At 43.5% G+C, this 16,346-nt stretch overlaps 4 protein-coding genes across 4 annotated transcripts; 2 read left to right on the top strand and 2 right to left on the bottom strand.

The window, feature by feature from the left end:
* Positions 1–5,689: 5,689 nt before the first annotated feature.
* Spt3 (Transcription initiation protein Spt3) lies at positions 5,690–7,045 on the bottom strand. Its single transcript, XM_017253686.3, has one exon. The coding sequence runs from the start codon at positions 7,011–7,013 to the stop codon at positions 5,820–5,822; it is 1,194 nt and encodes a 397-aa protein (XP_017109175.2). The 5' UTR covers positions 7,014–7,045; the 3' UTR covers positions 5,690–5,819.
* Positions 7,046–7,310: 265 nt separating this feature from the next.
* DCAF12 (DDB1 and CUL4 associated factor 12-like protein) lies at positions 7,311–9,023 on the top strand. Its single transcript, XM_017253699.3, has 4 exons — positions 7,311–7,702; positions 7,780–8,334; positions 8,397–8,801; positions 8,871–9,023. Exons 1-4 carry the CDS (start codon positions 7,436–7,438, stop codon positions 9,021–9,023), a joined length of 1,380 nt encoding a protein of 459 aa, XP_017109188.1. The 5' UTR covers positions 7,311–7,435.
* Positions 9,024–9,478: 455 nt separating this feature from the next.
* On the bottom strand, positions 9,479–13,530 carry GCC185 (GRIP and coiled-coil domain containing 185 kDa). The gene is made up of 5 exons (XM_017253697.3): positions 13,319–13,530; positions 13,157–13,256; positions 10,057–13,097; positions 9,881–9,998; positions 9,479–9,829 (listed from the first exon to the last, which is right to left on the bottom strand). The coding sequence occupies exons 1-5, from the start codon at positions 13,346–13,348 to the stop codon at positions 9,753–9,755; spliced, it is 3,366 nt and encodes a 1,121-aa protein (XP_017109186.2). The 5' UTR covers positions 13,349–13,530; the 3' UTR covers positions 9,479–9,752.
* A 195-nt stretch (positions 13,531–13,725) lies between these two features.
* KLHL18 (Kelch like family member 18) lies at positions 13,726–16,063 on the top strand. The gene is made up of 4 exons (XM_017253698.3): positions 13,726–13,954; positions 14,033–14,883; positions 14,937–15,195; positions 15,259–16,063. Exons 1-4 carry the CDS (start codon positions 13,823–13,825, stop codon positions 15,739–15,741), a joined length of 1,725 nt encoding a protein of 574 aa, XP_017109187.2. The 5' UTR covers positions 13,726–13,822; the 3' UTR covers positions 15,742–16,063.
* The last annotated feature ends 283 nt before the right edge of the window (positions 16,064–16,346 follow it).

The raw sequence follows: 16,346 nt of genomic DNA, 5'->3' as shown, positions 1-16,346 counted from the left end.
GACGGAGGCCACCACATGGATCCCCGCCCTTCGACACTAAAGATGTGGTCTGCATGTCGACGCTGATTTTTATTCTTGGTTTCATTGTAAGGGGACCCTTGGCTTGATTTATTCTACTGTTCCTGACCCCTCGCCGCCAGAAATCCCCAGATGGCTCATTGTATTGTCCAGCCATGGGGGAGTCTCACTTTTCAAGAAGTCAAACAAAGTATTAAGACGCACAAAAGCGATATGGAAAATATTAATAATCTTTGGCCACAGTCTCGGAATTTACGATGGGGTCTTCGCTGATTTATTCCGCCCACGACCGCGCCCCAACAGTTTGACCTCATTACGTATTCAGGGGTCAGGCGATTCGGTTTTAAAGAGTGTTGTACATCAACATTGGCCTTGCGGGTGGTTGTACTAATTTTCTTTCGAGTTTATCTCACGCATCCATAAATACTGCATAATTCAACGGATTTGGTCGTGTTGACCATTGCCAAAGCTGGAAGTATCAATTCGGGGCGCATAATGTGGCAATCGGGGAGCGAACAATCGGTAAATATGAATTTCTGATTTGATTGAATTTGAATTACATGATTCTAAAGCGGGTACGTATATGTTTTGGGAACATAAGCTGCCATTTGACATGATGAAGCAAAGATACGAATGCTTTTGATTTCCATTTATTGGGAGTAAGTGTTTGAACTTGCCTTAATGTTTGCGAAAGCTTCTACTTTAAAATCAACATATGGAGATTCCTAAAAGACTCTTCAGATGTTCAACAGTGTCAGTTTCACGCTTGGTACAAAAGTACTTAATTGAAAATTCCCTTTGAGTTTTGATTTCCTTTTGAGTTTAAATTTATTCGTGTTAATCTATTTTGAATGCACTCGAATGCATCAACTGTCAAAACAAAGCAATGGTGACTTTGTATACTATTAATTATTTGGATCAGTGATTAAATGTAGCCACCTTTAATTGCTGATAATTAAATGGATTTTACGCAAAGTCACGAGGCTTTTGTAATCGTCGTCTGCCACAATTAATCCCGGAAAAAGAGAAAAGCACAGCAGGGCAGAGGGAATAATTAAACAATTTCATGATAGTTAATAATCAGACTTTGTGACAACCTTAACCTCAATTATGAAGCTCTGAGGGCGGGCCACACAACCTTTTTGATTATGTGCAAATCAGTTTTCACAGCAAATTAGGCAGCCACACATTAAAACTTTGACAGACAGGTCCAACCCCCATTGGTGTCCTATACCGCAGACCCACCTTCCTCCGCCACCCCCATATCCTTTCGCAAAGTAACCCCTCCAGTCTTTGGCCTACGAAAGCGAGAAAAGTTCACCCGGCGGCTCTTAAAAGTACACATGTAGCATATGTATGAAAAGCATCAAAAGTTTTAAAGCAGCTGGCACCGTAGGGCAATGGCAATAGCATCGTCAACGAAACGGGGTAATCTTCACACAAAAACCCACCCAGCAACCCACTCAGAAATACACACAAAAGTCACATACAGACTATCCAAGAAAAAAAAGGTGAACTTTTCGCGGCTGCGGACCACGAAAGAGCTAGGAAAATTCAACAAAAATGCAACAACTTTTATACTATCTTTTTATTTTCTTGCCACCCGTAGAAAAAGTTTCTCTTTTTGTCATTATTTTTTTCCCCATCCAAAAGGCATTCAAACACTTGCCGTGTAATTTATCGGATTCCAGGGAAAATACCTATTGCAAATTAAAGGATACATAGGTTTACATAGAATTGAAATTGGAAATGATCAAAACCTAAATTGTTTTAACCAGCGACCATGGCAATGGTCAACGCGGTTTCCAGTATCATGAATTTTCATAAATACCTTTACAGTGGTCATGTGAATTTTATTACCTTTACAGGTCAAATTATTTTAATTTATAATGAATATTTTATGCAAAGAAGGAAAAGGGAAAAACTATTCCAAATTTTTGACCGAAAAACTGTAAACTAGTAAAATGAATATTGAAGTAAACCCATAAAAATTAATATTTTCCAACCCTCTGTTCTTAATGCATTCATAATTTGGTTGGGGTAAAAAATTCAAGCACAAACTTACAACACAATTATTTTCAATTGCTTCCACTGTTTAAAACAAAAAGTAAACCATTATCTGATTATCTCTGTAATATTTTGGCTGGCCTTTTTCGGACCCAAAAAAAAAAACATAACCAAAACCAACACTTTCTGTAGTCTGGCCTAAGCCATTGCATGTCCTTGGCTTTTTTTCGGCATCCTTCGAAACTCATTCAAATTTTCGATGGGTCATGTCTCCAACAAAAAGCAGACATCGTACATTCAGAGGGCTCCTTGGTCCACAGCTCAGGTCCTTTCCTCACCTCCGGTCACATCTCCTTTCAGTCCCTGATGATGTAACCAGCAGCCTTTGGATGGGAATGGTTCGTTTCACGTTTCAGGCCCAGAACTTGGGGTGTATTCCGTTTTCAGTCGTAGCTGTTTCTACTTTTAAGGAGTATTATCCTTCGCGTGGGCATTACTAACTTGTTGAATGCTGTTCCCAGGGAAACTGCGCATGTCCAATCCCACTTTCTTCACTGTTAACCGTTTGGAGAGGTACAAATTGTTCCCAGTTTTTCAAATTTGTTCTCACTGATGAGTTTATCCTTTTAGTTAAAAGAATTAATTCTTGATCTTTAACCATTGAGAAGTAGTTTACAATACAAAGGTATAGTAATTCTTTAAATAAACTAGGTACATAATAATTAAAATTAAATATTTATTTATTAAAAGTTTAGTTATTTAAGCTACAAATGTGGCTTTTTACTATTATATAAGCATTTAATATTTTTTAAAGTATTCTTCAGTATTCTTATTTTGCTTCTACATTAAATATTTCACTCCACAAGGATATTGCAGTTTGATGAGAATATTTCAGACAAATCTAAAACCCTTCATTAAATAATTGAAATACATAACTTACATACCAAAACCCCCGAAAACAATCTTTACCTTATTATTCTGTTGTCATCCGCCTTTAAGCTAATTAAATCGTTATTGAGTAAGTAGGTCAAGTATTTTGATATTTCACCCAATATATAATTGTTCGTGCCACTTTACTAATTAAATGAAGACAATTTTCTTTGTTCTCACACCTGGAATCACTGGTGCCCTGCCATCCGCCTGCGTGCATAAATACACTGACTCACACTCACACCCTGAAAACCAAACACTGGGCTAAGGAGTGACAATGAGACGAGAAGAGCCCCGGGCTGTGTCCTCAAGGACTTGGACTAGGCCAGAGGTAAGGTAAGGGAAGAATGCAGTGACGGGGGTCAGCCTGTTGGAGGCGTCCAATCTCATTCATTTTGAATATGACCAGCTCCTCTGTATTTAGCCCTGAGTACTTGTGTCAACACAATTCAAGTCGGTTTCAAATTAAAAGGCCGTGTAATATGCGAGACTCTCTGAGACTGTTTTTGTTTTGGTTATATCCCCCCGCCGCCCTCGCATCTACGCATCTGTCAATGGTGTCTCGGAGCCTGCCATTGGGACAAATTGCCTTGGGCTGACGTCAGCAACTTTTCGCAAAAGTGAAAGTAATTAAAAAAGTTCAGCCGAACGGATTCTCAAAAATATCTAATTGCTAAGTCAAGAAAATTACTGTTCTAACAAGAAAAAAAAACTGAATCTAGGGCGTTTAACTAGAAACATTGTAAGGCGATAAGTAAAAATAGGCTAATCTTCAAAGTTTACTTGAATATATTCCTAGTTTCTATAACTAGGGCTTAAGATTTAGGTTGTGAAGATTAGGAATGAAAAGTCTTCTTCAAAAGTATTAATAATTAAAAAAAAATAATTATATAATATAATAAATCATAAAAGGGGAAACCTTAAAAACACTATTGATTATAAAATAAATTATTCAAATGATAAAGAAAAAAATAACAATATTATTTAGAAGAATGTTGAAACCATTTATGAAATAATCACATTTGTTCTTAAAAGAAGAAACCATTACCCTTAAAGACAGATTCTATTAAAAGTACTTAAACAAAAATTAATTTCATTTAAATATGGAGATCCCTTTGGCATAATGGGCCATGTCGAAGTTATCTGCGTTTATTATTTGCTCCTCGTTTTTTTTTTTTTGTTTCTTTAAGAGAAGTTGAAGGCAACTCCGTGATCTGGTTTGGGGGCATATTGACTTTACCCAGCCTGAAATTGGCTACGTGACTTGACAATACCAAGAAATGACGACGGCGCAGCGATGGCGAGCTCATGGACGATGATGATGATGATGATGACGCTGACGGGGACGATGCGAAGAGCCGCATGAAATGCAAATTTGGTAACATTAAGAGTGAGAGTGTCGGAATCAAAAGGGGCCAAGACCAAGGGGGAATATGAGTGGAGCCCGAAGGTTGGATGGAAAAGAAACAAGTTGTTGGCTTAATTTCGTCACAGGCAGCTTGTTTTCATTAACTGGCCATCGAGGAGCTTTTGACTGGGGGCGCTCCGCTCGTTAGGCGTATGAGCAATCGATTAAGAGTAATGTGCCGTTGGATTTACAGTTGCACCAGCAAAGCAATCAACATTAAGCGTTTAGTTGGGGGGACTAGGGGAGGGAAGCTAGGACATGGGATATAGGATACAGAATACGGGAAGCCAAAGAACTTAAGGAACGATGCCTGAATTTTCAACGCATTTCGCTCGGTATATTATACACTATAAGAATTTTTTAAAGTTTTTAAACTACTTAAGACCAGTTTAGTTTCTAAGCCAAGTCAAGGACTTAAATTTATTTTAAATTTCCCTTATCTTTCTGTTCTTTATTTCGCTTTTCTTTCTGTTCTTTATTTCGCGTCAAATTTTTATGATTTCTGTAGCATACTTTTAAGAGCAATATCCTGAAAGTAAACTAATTACTTATGTAATAGTTGGGATCCTTTTTTTATTTTTAAAATATGGATAACCTAGAAACTAGATCCTAAATACCATAATAATAGTTATAGAAGATTTTGCAACTAAGTTATTATCCCTCAAAAACCACTTCCTTTAATAACCCATTTGATGTTTAATATTTTTCTCTGTGCCCAGCCGCCAAGGGAAAACCCGTCATGAGCTGGAGTTGCAGAAAGGACTGCACTTCTTTATCCTTATGCCGCTGCTCCTTCTCGCATACCACACACATTTGTATGCACACCAGGCAGTTGATTATTAAGTGCGTTCGCGAGTTGCTTCTCTTAATGCTTTTTTTTCTGCATTCTGGCAGTCCCTGGCATCCTTGCTGCTCCTTGTTGCCGTTGTTGTCTCTTATGAATGTGTATGTGCGATACATACGTACGCGTCTCTGTCTCTGTTTCGCACGTGTGACTGCGACTGTCGGCAAATTTCTTTATTGCGCTTTTATTTATCTGTCGGTGCCAGTTTCAACATCGTTTACCGTTCCAATTTATCGAATCCTTATTACGCCGGTGGACTGGCCACTTTGTGTGGGAGTTGCTGCACCTATCGGTGTCCTGGCAACAATAACCAGAAACCCCATTACATTTATGGAACGCCATATCTGGATATTGGAAAAAAATTTAAGTAAATTGTGTAACCAAGAAATATTATCATAAAATGCATTTATTAAACTAAATGTAAAAATAAGAAAATATCACTTAATAAGTATAAAATCATTTTTAACAAACAAAATTTAAAATACAGAGATATAAATTGGTTTTTAAATGACTAAGATCGGATGAGTATTTCAATTCCTTATTTTATATGAATTTTTAAGGTAAATCTTTAAGGTATAAATCTTTAATAAAGAACAATATTAAAAAATAAAACTAGATAGCTAGGAAACTCCTTCGGAAATCAATGTCGCAAGAGTTGCGATAACGCCCAATTTTGCGACTGCTCATCTGCCGGAACCGACGCATGGCCTCGTGGATTTCCGGAACGCTGATAGGCTTTACCACCTCCATGCCCCGACCCTGGGTTACCTCAGGACATACGTGCATCATGGCCGGACTCCCGCCAGCGGATGTGACGCGGCTGTACGGTTCTGTGGCACGGTTATCCGAATTGAGACGAGTCAGGATCGAGTAATCAACAATGGCTGCTATCGTCTCATGGGCCAGATAGGCTAGGATGTTCATAGTGGGTGTGGGGATGCGCAGATCAGCCGGCAGATCCAGAAAGCGTCGGAACTTGTTCTTAATCTTCTCACCGTGTCGACAGTAAAAGGAGGTCTTCCGGGCCTCATTGAACTCTAGGTACTGCTGGCCAGTTAGAATTTGGGAGATACGGTCTGCACGAAACAAACGGCGCATACGATCTTCATCATGCAGCTCATTCACCTCAATGGCTAGTTCTTCGTCCTCGTCCTGCTGCTCCAGGTCATCCATGAAGTCCTGAGGCCGCCCGGTGCGAATGCTCAGAAAACGCTTGAGTATACGCATGTCTTTCAGATGCTTTCGCATACGGGCTATCTTCACGGGATGGTTCCGCATGAGAAACTCGAAATCCGCCTGCGATGGACACGGGTTCTGCTTACGTCGCATGGCCACCAGCGACGCCTCGTTAAAGATACCGCGCAGCTGCTGTTGAAGGATCTGTTCCACTAGCTTCACGCTAGCCATGCGGGGCTGATCACTATCCCCGAAACTACGCATTATGTCTGCTATTTCTGTTAGCAAAGAAACCGGAGCATCATCGGCTACGGGTATACTGACGGCCGCACTGCCTCCTGAATTTTGTGCATTCATGTTTACATGTTGCTGTGGCTGCGGCTGCTGTTGATGTTGTTGTTGCTGCTGCTGTTGTTGTTGAACAGGACTCGCCTGCGCTATGCCTCCTCCTTGTAAAAGGATTACTTGGCGTTGAACATGAATGGGCTTAATATCCTCCGGAGTCTGCAACTGTGGAGTCCCGGGAGTCGATGGAGTGGCGGGCCCGATCATTATCGGCGACGAAGCCAAATCATTGGACGGAATACAAACCGAGTTCTGTCGCATAACGCGCTTTGCATTATAATTCATTTTATTTACAAACAAAAACTGTGCGGATTTTTTCTAGGAAGGCCGAGGGAAACAGCTGATAACCCAACGTGATGAAAACAATCGCCCTAGAGATGAACCGATAGTTATTTAACCCGTGATATTACTATATTATTAAAAATAATATCTGGTTAAAATTTCAATCTAACAGCCTAAACAGTAATGTATAAGTTTTCAATTAAAGGGTAGGAACAGGGTAACAAAATTTAAGCGAATAAAACTTTTTAAAATGTATTTTCATTGAACTTAGCTATTAACCTATCGATTGCACTCGGAACCAGTGGGAACCAGTTGGAACTACTTGTTCCAGTTTAATCTTTGCACCACCATTTTTGTTTGTAAAATGGAATAAGTAATCAAGTACTGGCTAAGACAACAATCAAGGCCCTTATAAACGCCCCAAGATGTTCAATGGCATGGTGAGAACCATCCGCGACAGCGTCGTGGGCACCTACCCGTCCTGTCACGCCAACTCGCGACTTGAAGAACGCCGGGCGAAGCAACGGGCGATGCGCCAGGAGCGCCGACGGAAGCCGGATAAACCAGACGACTTTGTCACCTACGAGGATTCAGGCAGCGACGAGGAGACACCCCAACAGCAGGAGGAGGTGCTCAACACGTCCTACAACCTGTGTGACTACCTACGCAGCCGGGAAAGCGGGCTTAGAGATGTGGGTACAGCTGGTTATCCGGTTGAACTTTGTCCAACGTTGTTCGAGTTTATTTACCTTTCTTATGCACTCCACAGAGACGCAGCGTAAATGTAGAGTACACCAGTCGTTATGTTCTCACCCACGACATGCTGCGGGAAACGCAGATCAGCTTGGGCTACATCAATAAGGTATTTTGTTCCAAATGGCTCAGTAGCCGCCAGGTTGTGTTCGGGACCAAGTGCAACAAACTCCTCGTCTACGATGTCAATATGCGTCGCGTGGACGCTATTCCTACACTGTCAAATAATCGAGCTAATCATCCGGAAGTGCAAGGTGGACTACATGCCATTGAGTTGTCTCCCAGCCGCTCCTTCCTGGCCACTGGGGCCCGGAACTCCTCCGATATTGCTGTGTACCGACTGCCCACACTGGATCCTGTATGCGTAGGTGAAGGTGGTCACCGTGACCTAATCATGGGTATGTGCTGGTTGGATGATCAGTTCCTGGTTTCTGGATCAAAGGATTCGCGTATGGCGCTGTGGCGCATCAACGAAGACCATATGGAGTTCCCGGACGGGGGAGAGGAGGCGTGTCCCACCTTTGCCACAATACACCCTCTTAGCGTCAAGGAAGTTCGCACTGCCCAGAGGGTGAGTACTATCTTACAGAGGCATTTATGATCATTAATGTACGTATTTTTTTATAAATCTAGATACGATCTCTCTGCTTCAATAAAGAGTTCAAAGAGATAGCCGCCCTCTCGCTCAACGGATACATTCACATATTTAACGCCGAGACCTTTAAGCAGACACTCTCCAGAAAACTGCCAAACTGCCAGGACAATGTGAGCATTGCCTACCACAGTGACGGCCTCTATGCAGTAGGCTGTCGATCATATACCATTCTGCTAGATGCCCGCACTCTGCAGACCATCAAGAAGATAACCTCCCGGTACAGTGGGTGCGGCATCAGGGCCACCTCCTTTGAGGGAAATCTGCTGACCGTAGGGACAGGATTAGGTATGCTCTTGTTCTATGATATTCGTGCTGGAAAATACCTGGAAAGCAGTGTCAACGCCTCACGCACTGTAGCCCTCAAATGCAGTAAAGGAATTGTGGTAAGTGATCTTTATTTTCCTTCAGATACAAAATAAGAGTCCATGATAATTATTCCCTCTTACTTCCAGTACCCAGAGGACGAAATGGACGGCTTCCAGCAGGTTAAGTACGTTCCGGCCATCTACACGCACTGCTACGACAGCACAAGAATGCGTCTCTTTGCGGCGGGAGGTCCTCTCCCGGCCACGCTGGTGGGAAACTATGCGGGAGTTTGGCAATAGAACTGGAGGAATTGCAATCCGGGCTCACACAACTGATTAGGCTTTAAGGGATTTGTCAACTTGTGATCTTTGATTTTTGGCATATTTTAACTACATTTTATAATCGGTTTTTAATTTTGAATCTTTCACCTGCGCATGTATTTACACTCTTCGGTGATATCCGAAAATTTTAATTTTGATTTTATTTTAAATGTAATTCATCAGATTTGATTTTAGATACCTTGTGTTAAGTATAAATTATATTTTTAGTGTGGACAATACAACACACTTAGTAAATGTAAATGTATGCATAATTAACGATCCTATTTATATATAGTTCATATATATATATAGTACACACAATACAGTTAATGGAACACTAAGAAATAGACAACGCTAGAATTGATTTATAGTCTGATCTATATGGTAATAGAATTTCGAATTTAAAAAAAAAAAACCATTGCAAAACTGATTGATTTCCATATTTAAATAAAAGTGCACATAGCACTGGGTGTATATTGCTAGAAGAGTGCTGTATAGGGCGCTCTAGATGACGGACATAAACATACAAATATGAAGGAAGGTGTACAAAGTACGATGTGCCAAAACAGCAACGGGTAATTTTAAAATACATTAATATAAAACATAATTGTACAAGATTTACAGAACGTATGGTACGCAACTGGCCAACGGGAGGAACACATCCCAGTAACACCAGCTATACAAGATAATACAACTCCACGGCTACATTTAGTTGCTGTTATTGTTATTTCCTCCCCACGCCGTAAGGAATCCTGTCCAGCTCCTAGTGCTGCCATCTGGGGATACTGCAAGAACATTACTTTAAAGAACTTAAGTTGGAGTTGGGTGGTAGTTACCTTTCTGGCCCTTTGCCACACAGTTCAGCATCTCCATTTCGTTGCGGCTTAGCCGGAGAATGGTGTTTAGGACGGGCACCAAGCGCTGTCGCTCATCGGCATTGTTTAATGTAAGGAACTGAAAGTTAAGAGATCGTCAATAAACATATGCATCCATATTCTATATTAGGTATCACCTTTATGAAAACGTTCTTCAGATATTCCGAGTTGTGCATGTGCTGTTCCCGCTCCTCGGATCGCTCCTGGCGGCGCAGTTCCTCCTTGAGCATGTCGTTCATCTGGGTCAGCTTGGCCAAGTCCTGCTCGTTCTCGGCCAATAAAGCAGTCAGATGCTTTATACGACTCTCCTGTATTCCCAGACGCTCTTTGGTGGCCTGGAGTTGGGCACTCTGTACAGCATAATCTCCCATGTCGTCTTCCTCCGGCTGGGAAACGCTGCGTCCGAAATTGGAGATGGTGGTCACTGTGTCGCTGGTTATTTGGTTCATGGACGTGTTTAGCAGCTCATCCAGTGGCATAAAATCGTGTGATCGGCGAGAGGCAGTGGAGATTTTGCGCTGAGCCGCCAGTTGCGCAAGAGAGACCTCACCGGCTGAGGCATCCAGACTTGTATCATGATCCTGCAGCAGATAGTCAATCTTTGCCTGCTCCGGACTTGGTTCGCCACTGAAGCCGGAAGTGTTGCTGTGATTGGAGGCGTTGGCTTGCTCCTTATGAGACTCTTCTAGTTGCTGGTGCAACTGCTTTACTTTCGTTTGGTGAGCGGCTTCCAGTTGGTCCACCTGCAGCCGATGCTTCTGCATCAGGTCCTGCTGGAATTGCATTTGGCGCTGATTTTCTAGCGTGAGTAGATCATTCTGTTGGCGCAGTTCGTCAACCAATGTTGAGAGTTCTTTGCTTCGTTTCTGCAGTGCGGCGTTGTCCTGCTGCATGGCCTCCAGTTGTCCGTCCAGTTGAGCCAGTCGCGCCGCCCTGCCATCGTTGCTCTCCCTTAGCTTCCGCTCGCTTTCCCGAAAAGAAGTCAGCTCTTCCTCCAGCTCCTGCTCCCGATTCGAGCCCTTGTTCTGGTTTTTGCGCAGCACCGCTTGAGCCTTTAGCTTGTATTCTGTGTACTCCACCCGCATATCCTCTTGTGCTCTCTCCGCAGTTTTTAAAGCATTTTCCAAGTCGTTGTGGGCCGCCATGTGGGCTTCAAGCTCCACTGTCCGAGCTTCCAGCAGTTGGGTTTCGTTCATCAGCTTTGATTCATACTGCTGGGCGCTCTCCGCCAGCTGTAGACGCAGCTGCTCCGCTTCCATTTTTGCCTTTTCCACACCTTGTTCCAGTTCCTTGTTCTGGTTCAGAGCCTGCTGCTTGCCATGAACAGCATCCTTCACCTGCACCTGCATCCGGTTTATCTGCTCCTTCAGTTGGCGGGAATGCTCTGCCTCCCCGTTCTTGGCCTCCTCCAGAATGGCGATTTCCTTGCGAAGCTGTGCGACAGTGTTTTCCCTGCTGGTCAGGGATTCCTTGACGGCTTCGAGCTCATTAGACTTTGCAGCTAGCTTGGCACTTACATCGGCCAGGGACTTTTCGGCCGCTTCGATTTCGAGATTAAGAACATTGTTTGAATGGGAATGCTTTGCCTTTTCTTTGGAACGGAGTTTCTGGTTCTCGGCTCGGGCGGCGTTAAGGTCCTGCTGCAACTGAACCTGGGCCATTTTGACGGCCTCTAGTTCCTGCTTGAGTGCGCCCCCTTGCTCCATCTCCTGGAGCTGTTGCGTCTGCTCCTGGAGTTTCTTCTTTAGTTTGGCGGCCAGAGCGCGTAACTTGTGATACTTTTCCTCGTAACCGTCTTCTAGTTCACGCAGGCGACTCAGTTCTTCGGCGCGTGATATTGTAGATGTCGACAGTACATCACTTTGGGCATCCGCATTCGCCTGTTCCAGCTCGTCGATTCTACCCTGAAGCTGATCTAGTTTCAGTGACTTTTCCAGCGTCGCTTGCTGAGACATTGAAAGTTGCTCCTCCAGTTCGTGTTCTCGCTTGGCCTGCGCTTCGTGCTGCTCCTGAAGCCGTGAGATTGCATCTCCTCGTCCCTTCAGCGCTTCGTTCAATTCCCGCATTTCAGCAAGCAATTCATCATTTTCTTGTTCTTTAAGGCCGAACCGAGCAAGCAAATCTTCGTTGTGTTGCCGCAGCTCCACGCATATGGCCTCTAGATCCTGAATTTTAATCCTCTGGTTATTGCACTCCTTTTCAAGGCTTTCGATATGGTCTTGCAGTTCTTGGTTTTTCTGCTGGAATAAGCTTAAATCTAATTCGTTAGAATGCTGATCTGTATTCTGGTCTCGTTGCTCTTTATTTACGTTCTGCTGTTCTTTGACTATCGCTGCCAGTTTTTCAATGGTGTTTAGCTTGTTGAGAACATGTTCTACATCGAGTTGGCTTTTCGGCAGCTCCTGCTGTTGCTGTTTCACAATCTTTGCCAACCGCTCAAGATCGTGAATCCTCAACAGCAAACGCTTCCTATCAGGTCCGTTACTAGATGATTCCGTGCCCGTGCTCTGCTTCAGTTTCTCATTCTCGGCCTGCAGGGACGTCATCTTCGAGCACAGTAACTGTGAAGCTTTGATAATCTCCACTTGCCATTTGGATACAGAGGCAGCGTATTCGTGCTGAGTCTCTAGAAGCACACATTTGCACTCCTTCAGACCCTTAAGTTTACGGTGGACATCAATGAAGCGATCCTTTAGGGAGTTGAACTTTTTGCGCTGTTCCGAATTGATTTCCTTAAGTCCTTGGTACTTTTCTTGGAGCAGTGCAGACTCTTCGGATACTGTAGCTAGTTGTTGTCGTAAATTGTTGTTTTCCGCTTCTGCTTTCTTGATTTTTTCAATGTCAGTTTCCAAGAGCTCCAAGTTCTTACGCTGCTCGTTGCCCAGAAGGTTAACCTGGTGCATAGCCTTCTCCATTCGTTCCACATCCGCCAGAAGCTCATCATTTTCATCACTCAGCCTGCCCAGCTGTCGTTTCAGACTCTCGTTTTCAATCTCCAGTTGTCCCATCCGCTGAGCATCCTCCTTATTCTTGGCTTTCAAGCTGTTGAGCTGTTCGGTAAGAATTAGATTCTTATCGGTAAAGTCCTGCAGCATCTCCTGCATGGCCGGTAAGCTGCTCTGCTTCTCCGCCGCTCTTTTGAGAGCTTCCTTCAACAGGCGATTCTCCTCGGTGAGTTCTGAAATGGGGACAGAATTTAGGATTAGTTCGAGAAACTTCTTTCTTGCATCATCCTACCATCTTTCGCCTGTTTTGCTTTTTTAGCAATGTTTAACAGGCCCTTGTATTTGTTGATGATTTCATCTTTGCTCAATGCCTCAATGGGATTCGCGTTCTTCTGCAAATGCAAATTACCAATTGAGACGTCATCATCAATTTTAGTGACACTCTCTCCCTGACCTGGCCTTCTCTCGGTGATGCGGTGTCCATTTTAACTACTTATTGCCTCCCTTCACATCCAATCGTGTCCCAGTCATCTACGCTTTATTTGTTGGGTGTTTTGGTCTTTCCTTCCAGCCAGTAATCGAGTTTTTCAAGAAAATCTAGTGTAGATTAGCTTGGGTGAAGAAAACACTGAGGTGCCACTTATCAGCTGTTAGGGTTCCCAAGTCAGCTCAAATCCAGCTGCTTGATAAGATATCAGGTACGCAAGGTAAGTTCAATGATATGAAAAATAGCTCAATAGCTTTTAAGCTAAACTAAGCTACCAACTAAGCCGCAGTTTCTTTAATTTCATCCACTAGTTTTAAGTTATTTTCAGCTGCAACAAGTTCCCCTTATCGCCTCAGGGTAAATTATCGATTAGTCTATCGCCAAAGTCCCATACCTAACTAGGCTAAAAAGCAAACAACATTTGGCATCTCTGATTGCGTCCCTTATCATTTTTCTTCATCCGCGGAAGTGATGGATTTGAGTGATAGCAGCCAGCTAGAGGACCCATATTTCGTCTACAAGCATGAACAGCTGTTTGGCGATAGCTTTCCCCTTTTCAAGGAGATCCGGCGAATGGGCAAACTCTGCGATGTGACCCTGAAGGTTGTTTGCGTGCAATAACCCCTCTGAATGCATTATCTGGGATTCTAATTATAACTCATTTTATTCGATCTGTTGCAGGTAGAGGACCAGACTTTCTCTGCACATCGCGTCGTGCTGGCAGCCACCATTCCATACTTCTATGCGATGTTTACCAACAACATGGCCGAGAGCCGGATCAAAGAGATCACAATGAAGGAGAGTGCCATCGAGCCGAGCGCCTTGGAGAGCCTCATCAATTACGTATACAGCGGGCAAGTGCGAATTGACAACCAGAATGTGCAGAGCCTGATGGTGGGAGCCTCCTTCCTTCAGCTGCCCAATGTGCGTGACGCTTGCGCCAGTTTCCTGATCTCCCGTTTCCATCCTCACAATGTCCTGGGCATTCGCACCTTTGCCGATTCGATGATTTGCCGACAGCTAATCGACGCCGCTGATAAGTACATTGACCAGAACTTTGCCAAAGTAGCCCAGTCGGAAGAATTTCTCACCCTGGACTGCGACCAGTTGCTTGAGCTGATGCGACGGGATGAACTTAACGTTCGCACTGAGGAGGTCATTTTTGAGGCCTGTATGAAGTGGGTTAAGTATGCCGAGAAGCGTTCCGAGCTGTTCCCCCAGGTACTGGCCGCTGTTCGTTTGCCTTTGCTGTCCCCACAGTTTCTGGCTGATCGAGTGGCACGTGAAGAGCTCATCCGATCCTCGCACCAGTGCCGAGACCTATTAGACGAGGCTAAAGACTTTCATTTAATGCCTGAACGCCGAGGTCTGCTGCAGAGCTTTCGAACAAGACAGCGATGTGGCGAGTTCTTTACCGGTCAAATATACGCTGTGGGAGGCTTGGCCAGTACTGGGGAATCGGTAAGCACTGTGGAGATATACGATCCCCTCACCAAGAAGTGGAAAATGGGCGAGCAAATGTCAATGATGAGGTAACTCTTAACTATTTATCTTCAAATATATATTTCATGCTGTTTTTCTTCAGATCCCGCGTAGGCGTAGCTGTATTGGAAGGCAAGCTATATGCTTTCGGCGGTTTCAATGGTACCGAACGCCTCTCCACGGTCGAAGTCTATGATCCCCGCAAGAACAAGTGGTCTCAGGGCTGTGCGATGCTTTGCAAACGTAGTGCTGTGGGCGTGGCCGCATTGGACGACTGTATCTACGTTTGCGGCGGCTACGATGGCGTCACCTCCCTCAACACCGTGGAGGTTTACTATCCCAAGACCAATACCTGGAAGACGGTGAGTCAAGGCTTGTTCAGGTAAATGAGAATTCGACTGATCCAGATGGGTTTTTCCCCACAGGTGGCTCAAATGATGAAGTATCGCTCTGCTGGTGGTGTAACGCAACTAAACGGCTATGTTTATGCTTTGGGTGGGCATGACGGACTGTCCATATTTGATTCGGTAGAACGGTACGATGCAAACGACGATTCCTGGGTGAAGATGGCTCCTATGCTGAACCGCCGATGCCGACTAGGCGTGGCAACGCTGAATGGAAAAATATACGTATGCGGCGGCTACTGTGGCAATTCCTTTCTCCGGTCCGTCGAGTGCTATGATCCGCAAACGGACACCTGGAAGCTGGTAACGCCAATGAATTGCAAGCGATCGCGAGTGGCTCTAGCCGCCAACATGGGGAAATTATGGGCTATTGGAGGCTACGACGGCGAGTCCAACTTGTCCACTGTGGAGGTGTATGATCCGGAGACGGACAAGTGGACATTTATGCCTCCCATGTGTGCCCACAGTGGCGGCGTCGGAGCAGGAGTCATCCGGATCGAATAACCAAGCCAAAACCATTTTCTAGCCACAGTTTATAGGTAAATTATGTAAATTGAATCGAAAGCGATATAGTCTAGCACACATACGTTTGTAATACGAGAGTAACTCAGCTTTAGAGGCCCAGGATGCAGTCGCCCCATGCGCAGCCCAGCTTCTTCAACTCTATAACAAAATTGTTCATGTATTTCTCACGATTCTTAGGTGTTTATCATTCCAGTTATGTAATTATATAGTTTTATGCCTAGCCTTAAATACTCACTAAATTTATTATCATGTACTCCTTAATTCAATTAGAAGTCTTTAAATATACAAACGTATATTGTAATGTATGTTTTTAATTGGGATACTTTATTGTTTCACGGTTTTTGTAGTATAGTCCTAGTTTATATCAAATATTCAGTTTCTCATCCATTTAATTAAGATAAAGAAAAAGTTTTGCATTGAAAGTAATATTTAAAAGCTTTTTCCTTGATTTCTTTATCCTTTTATTTTTCTCCCTTTGCCTATTTTTTATAACGAAATTCGCTCATGGCATAAATCAATTGAGTTTCTGCCATCCATATGGGCGAAAAATACGTTTTATTTGTTCAGCAATAAATGATTGTCAA

Source organism: Drosophila bipectinata, chromosome 3R (assembly GCF_030179905.1).
Source record: "Drosophila bipectinata strain 14024-0381.07 chromosome 3R, DbipHiC1v2, whole genome shotgun sequence".
NCBI lineage: Eukaryota > Metazoa > Arthropoda > Insecta > Diptera > Drosophilidae > Drosophila > Drosophila bipectinata.
This window is presented reverse-complemented; position numbering and strand designations above follow the sequence as displayed.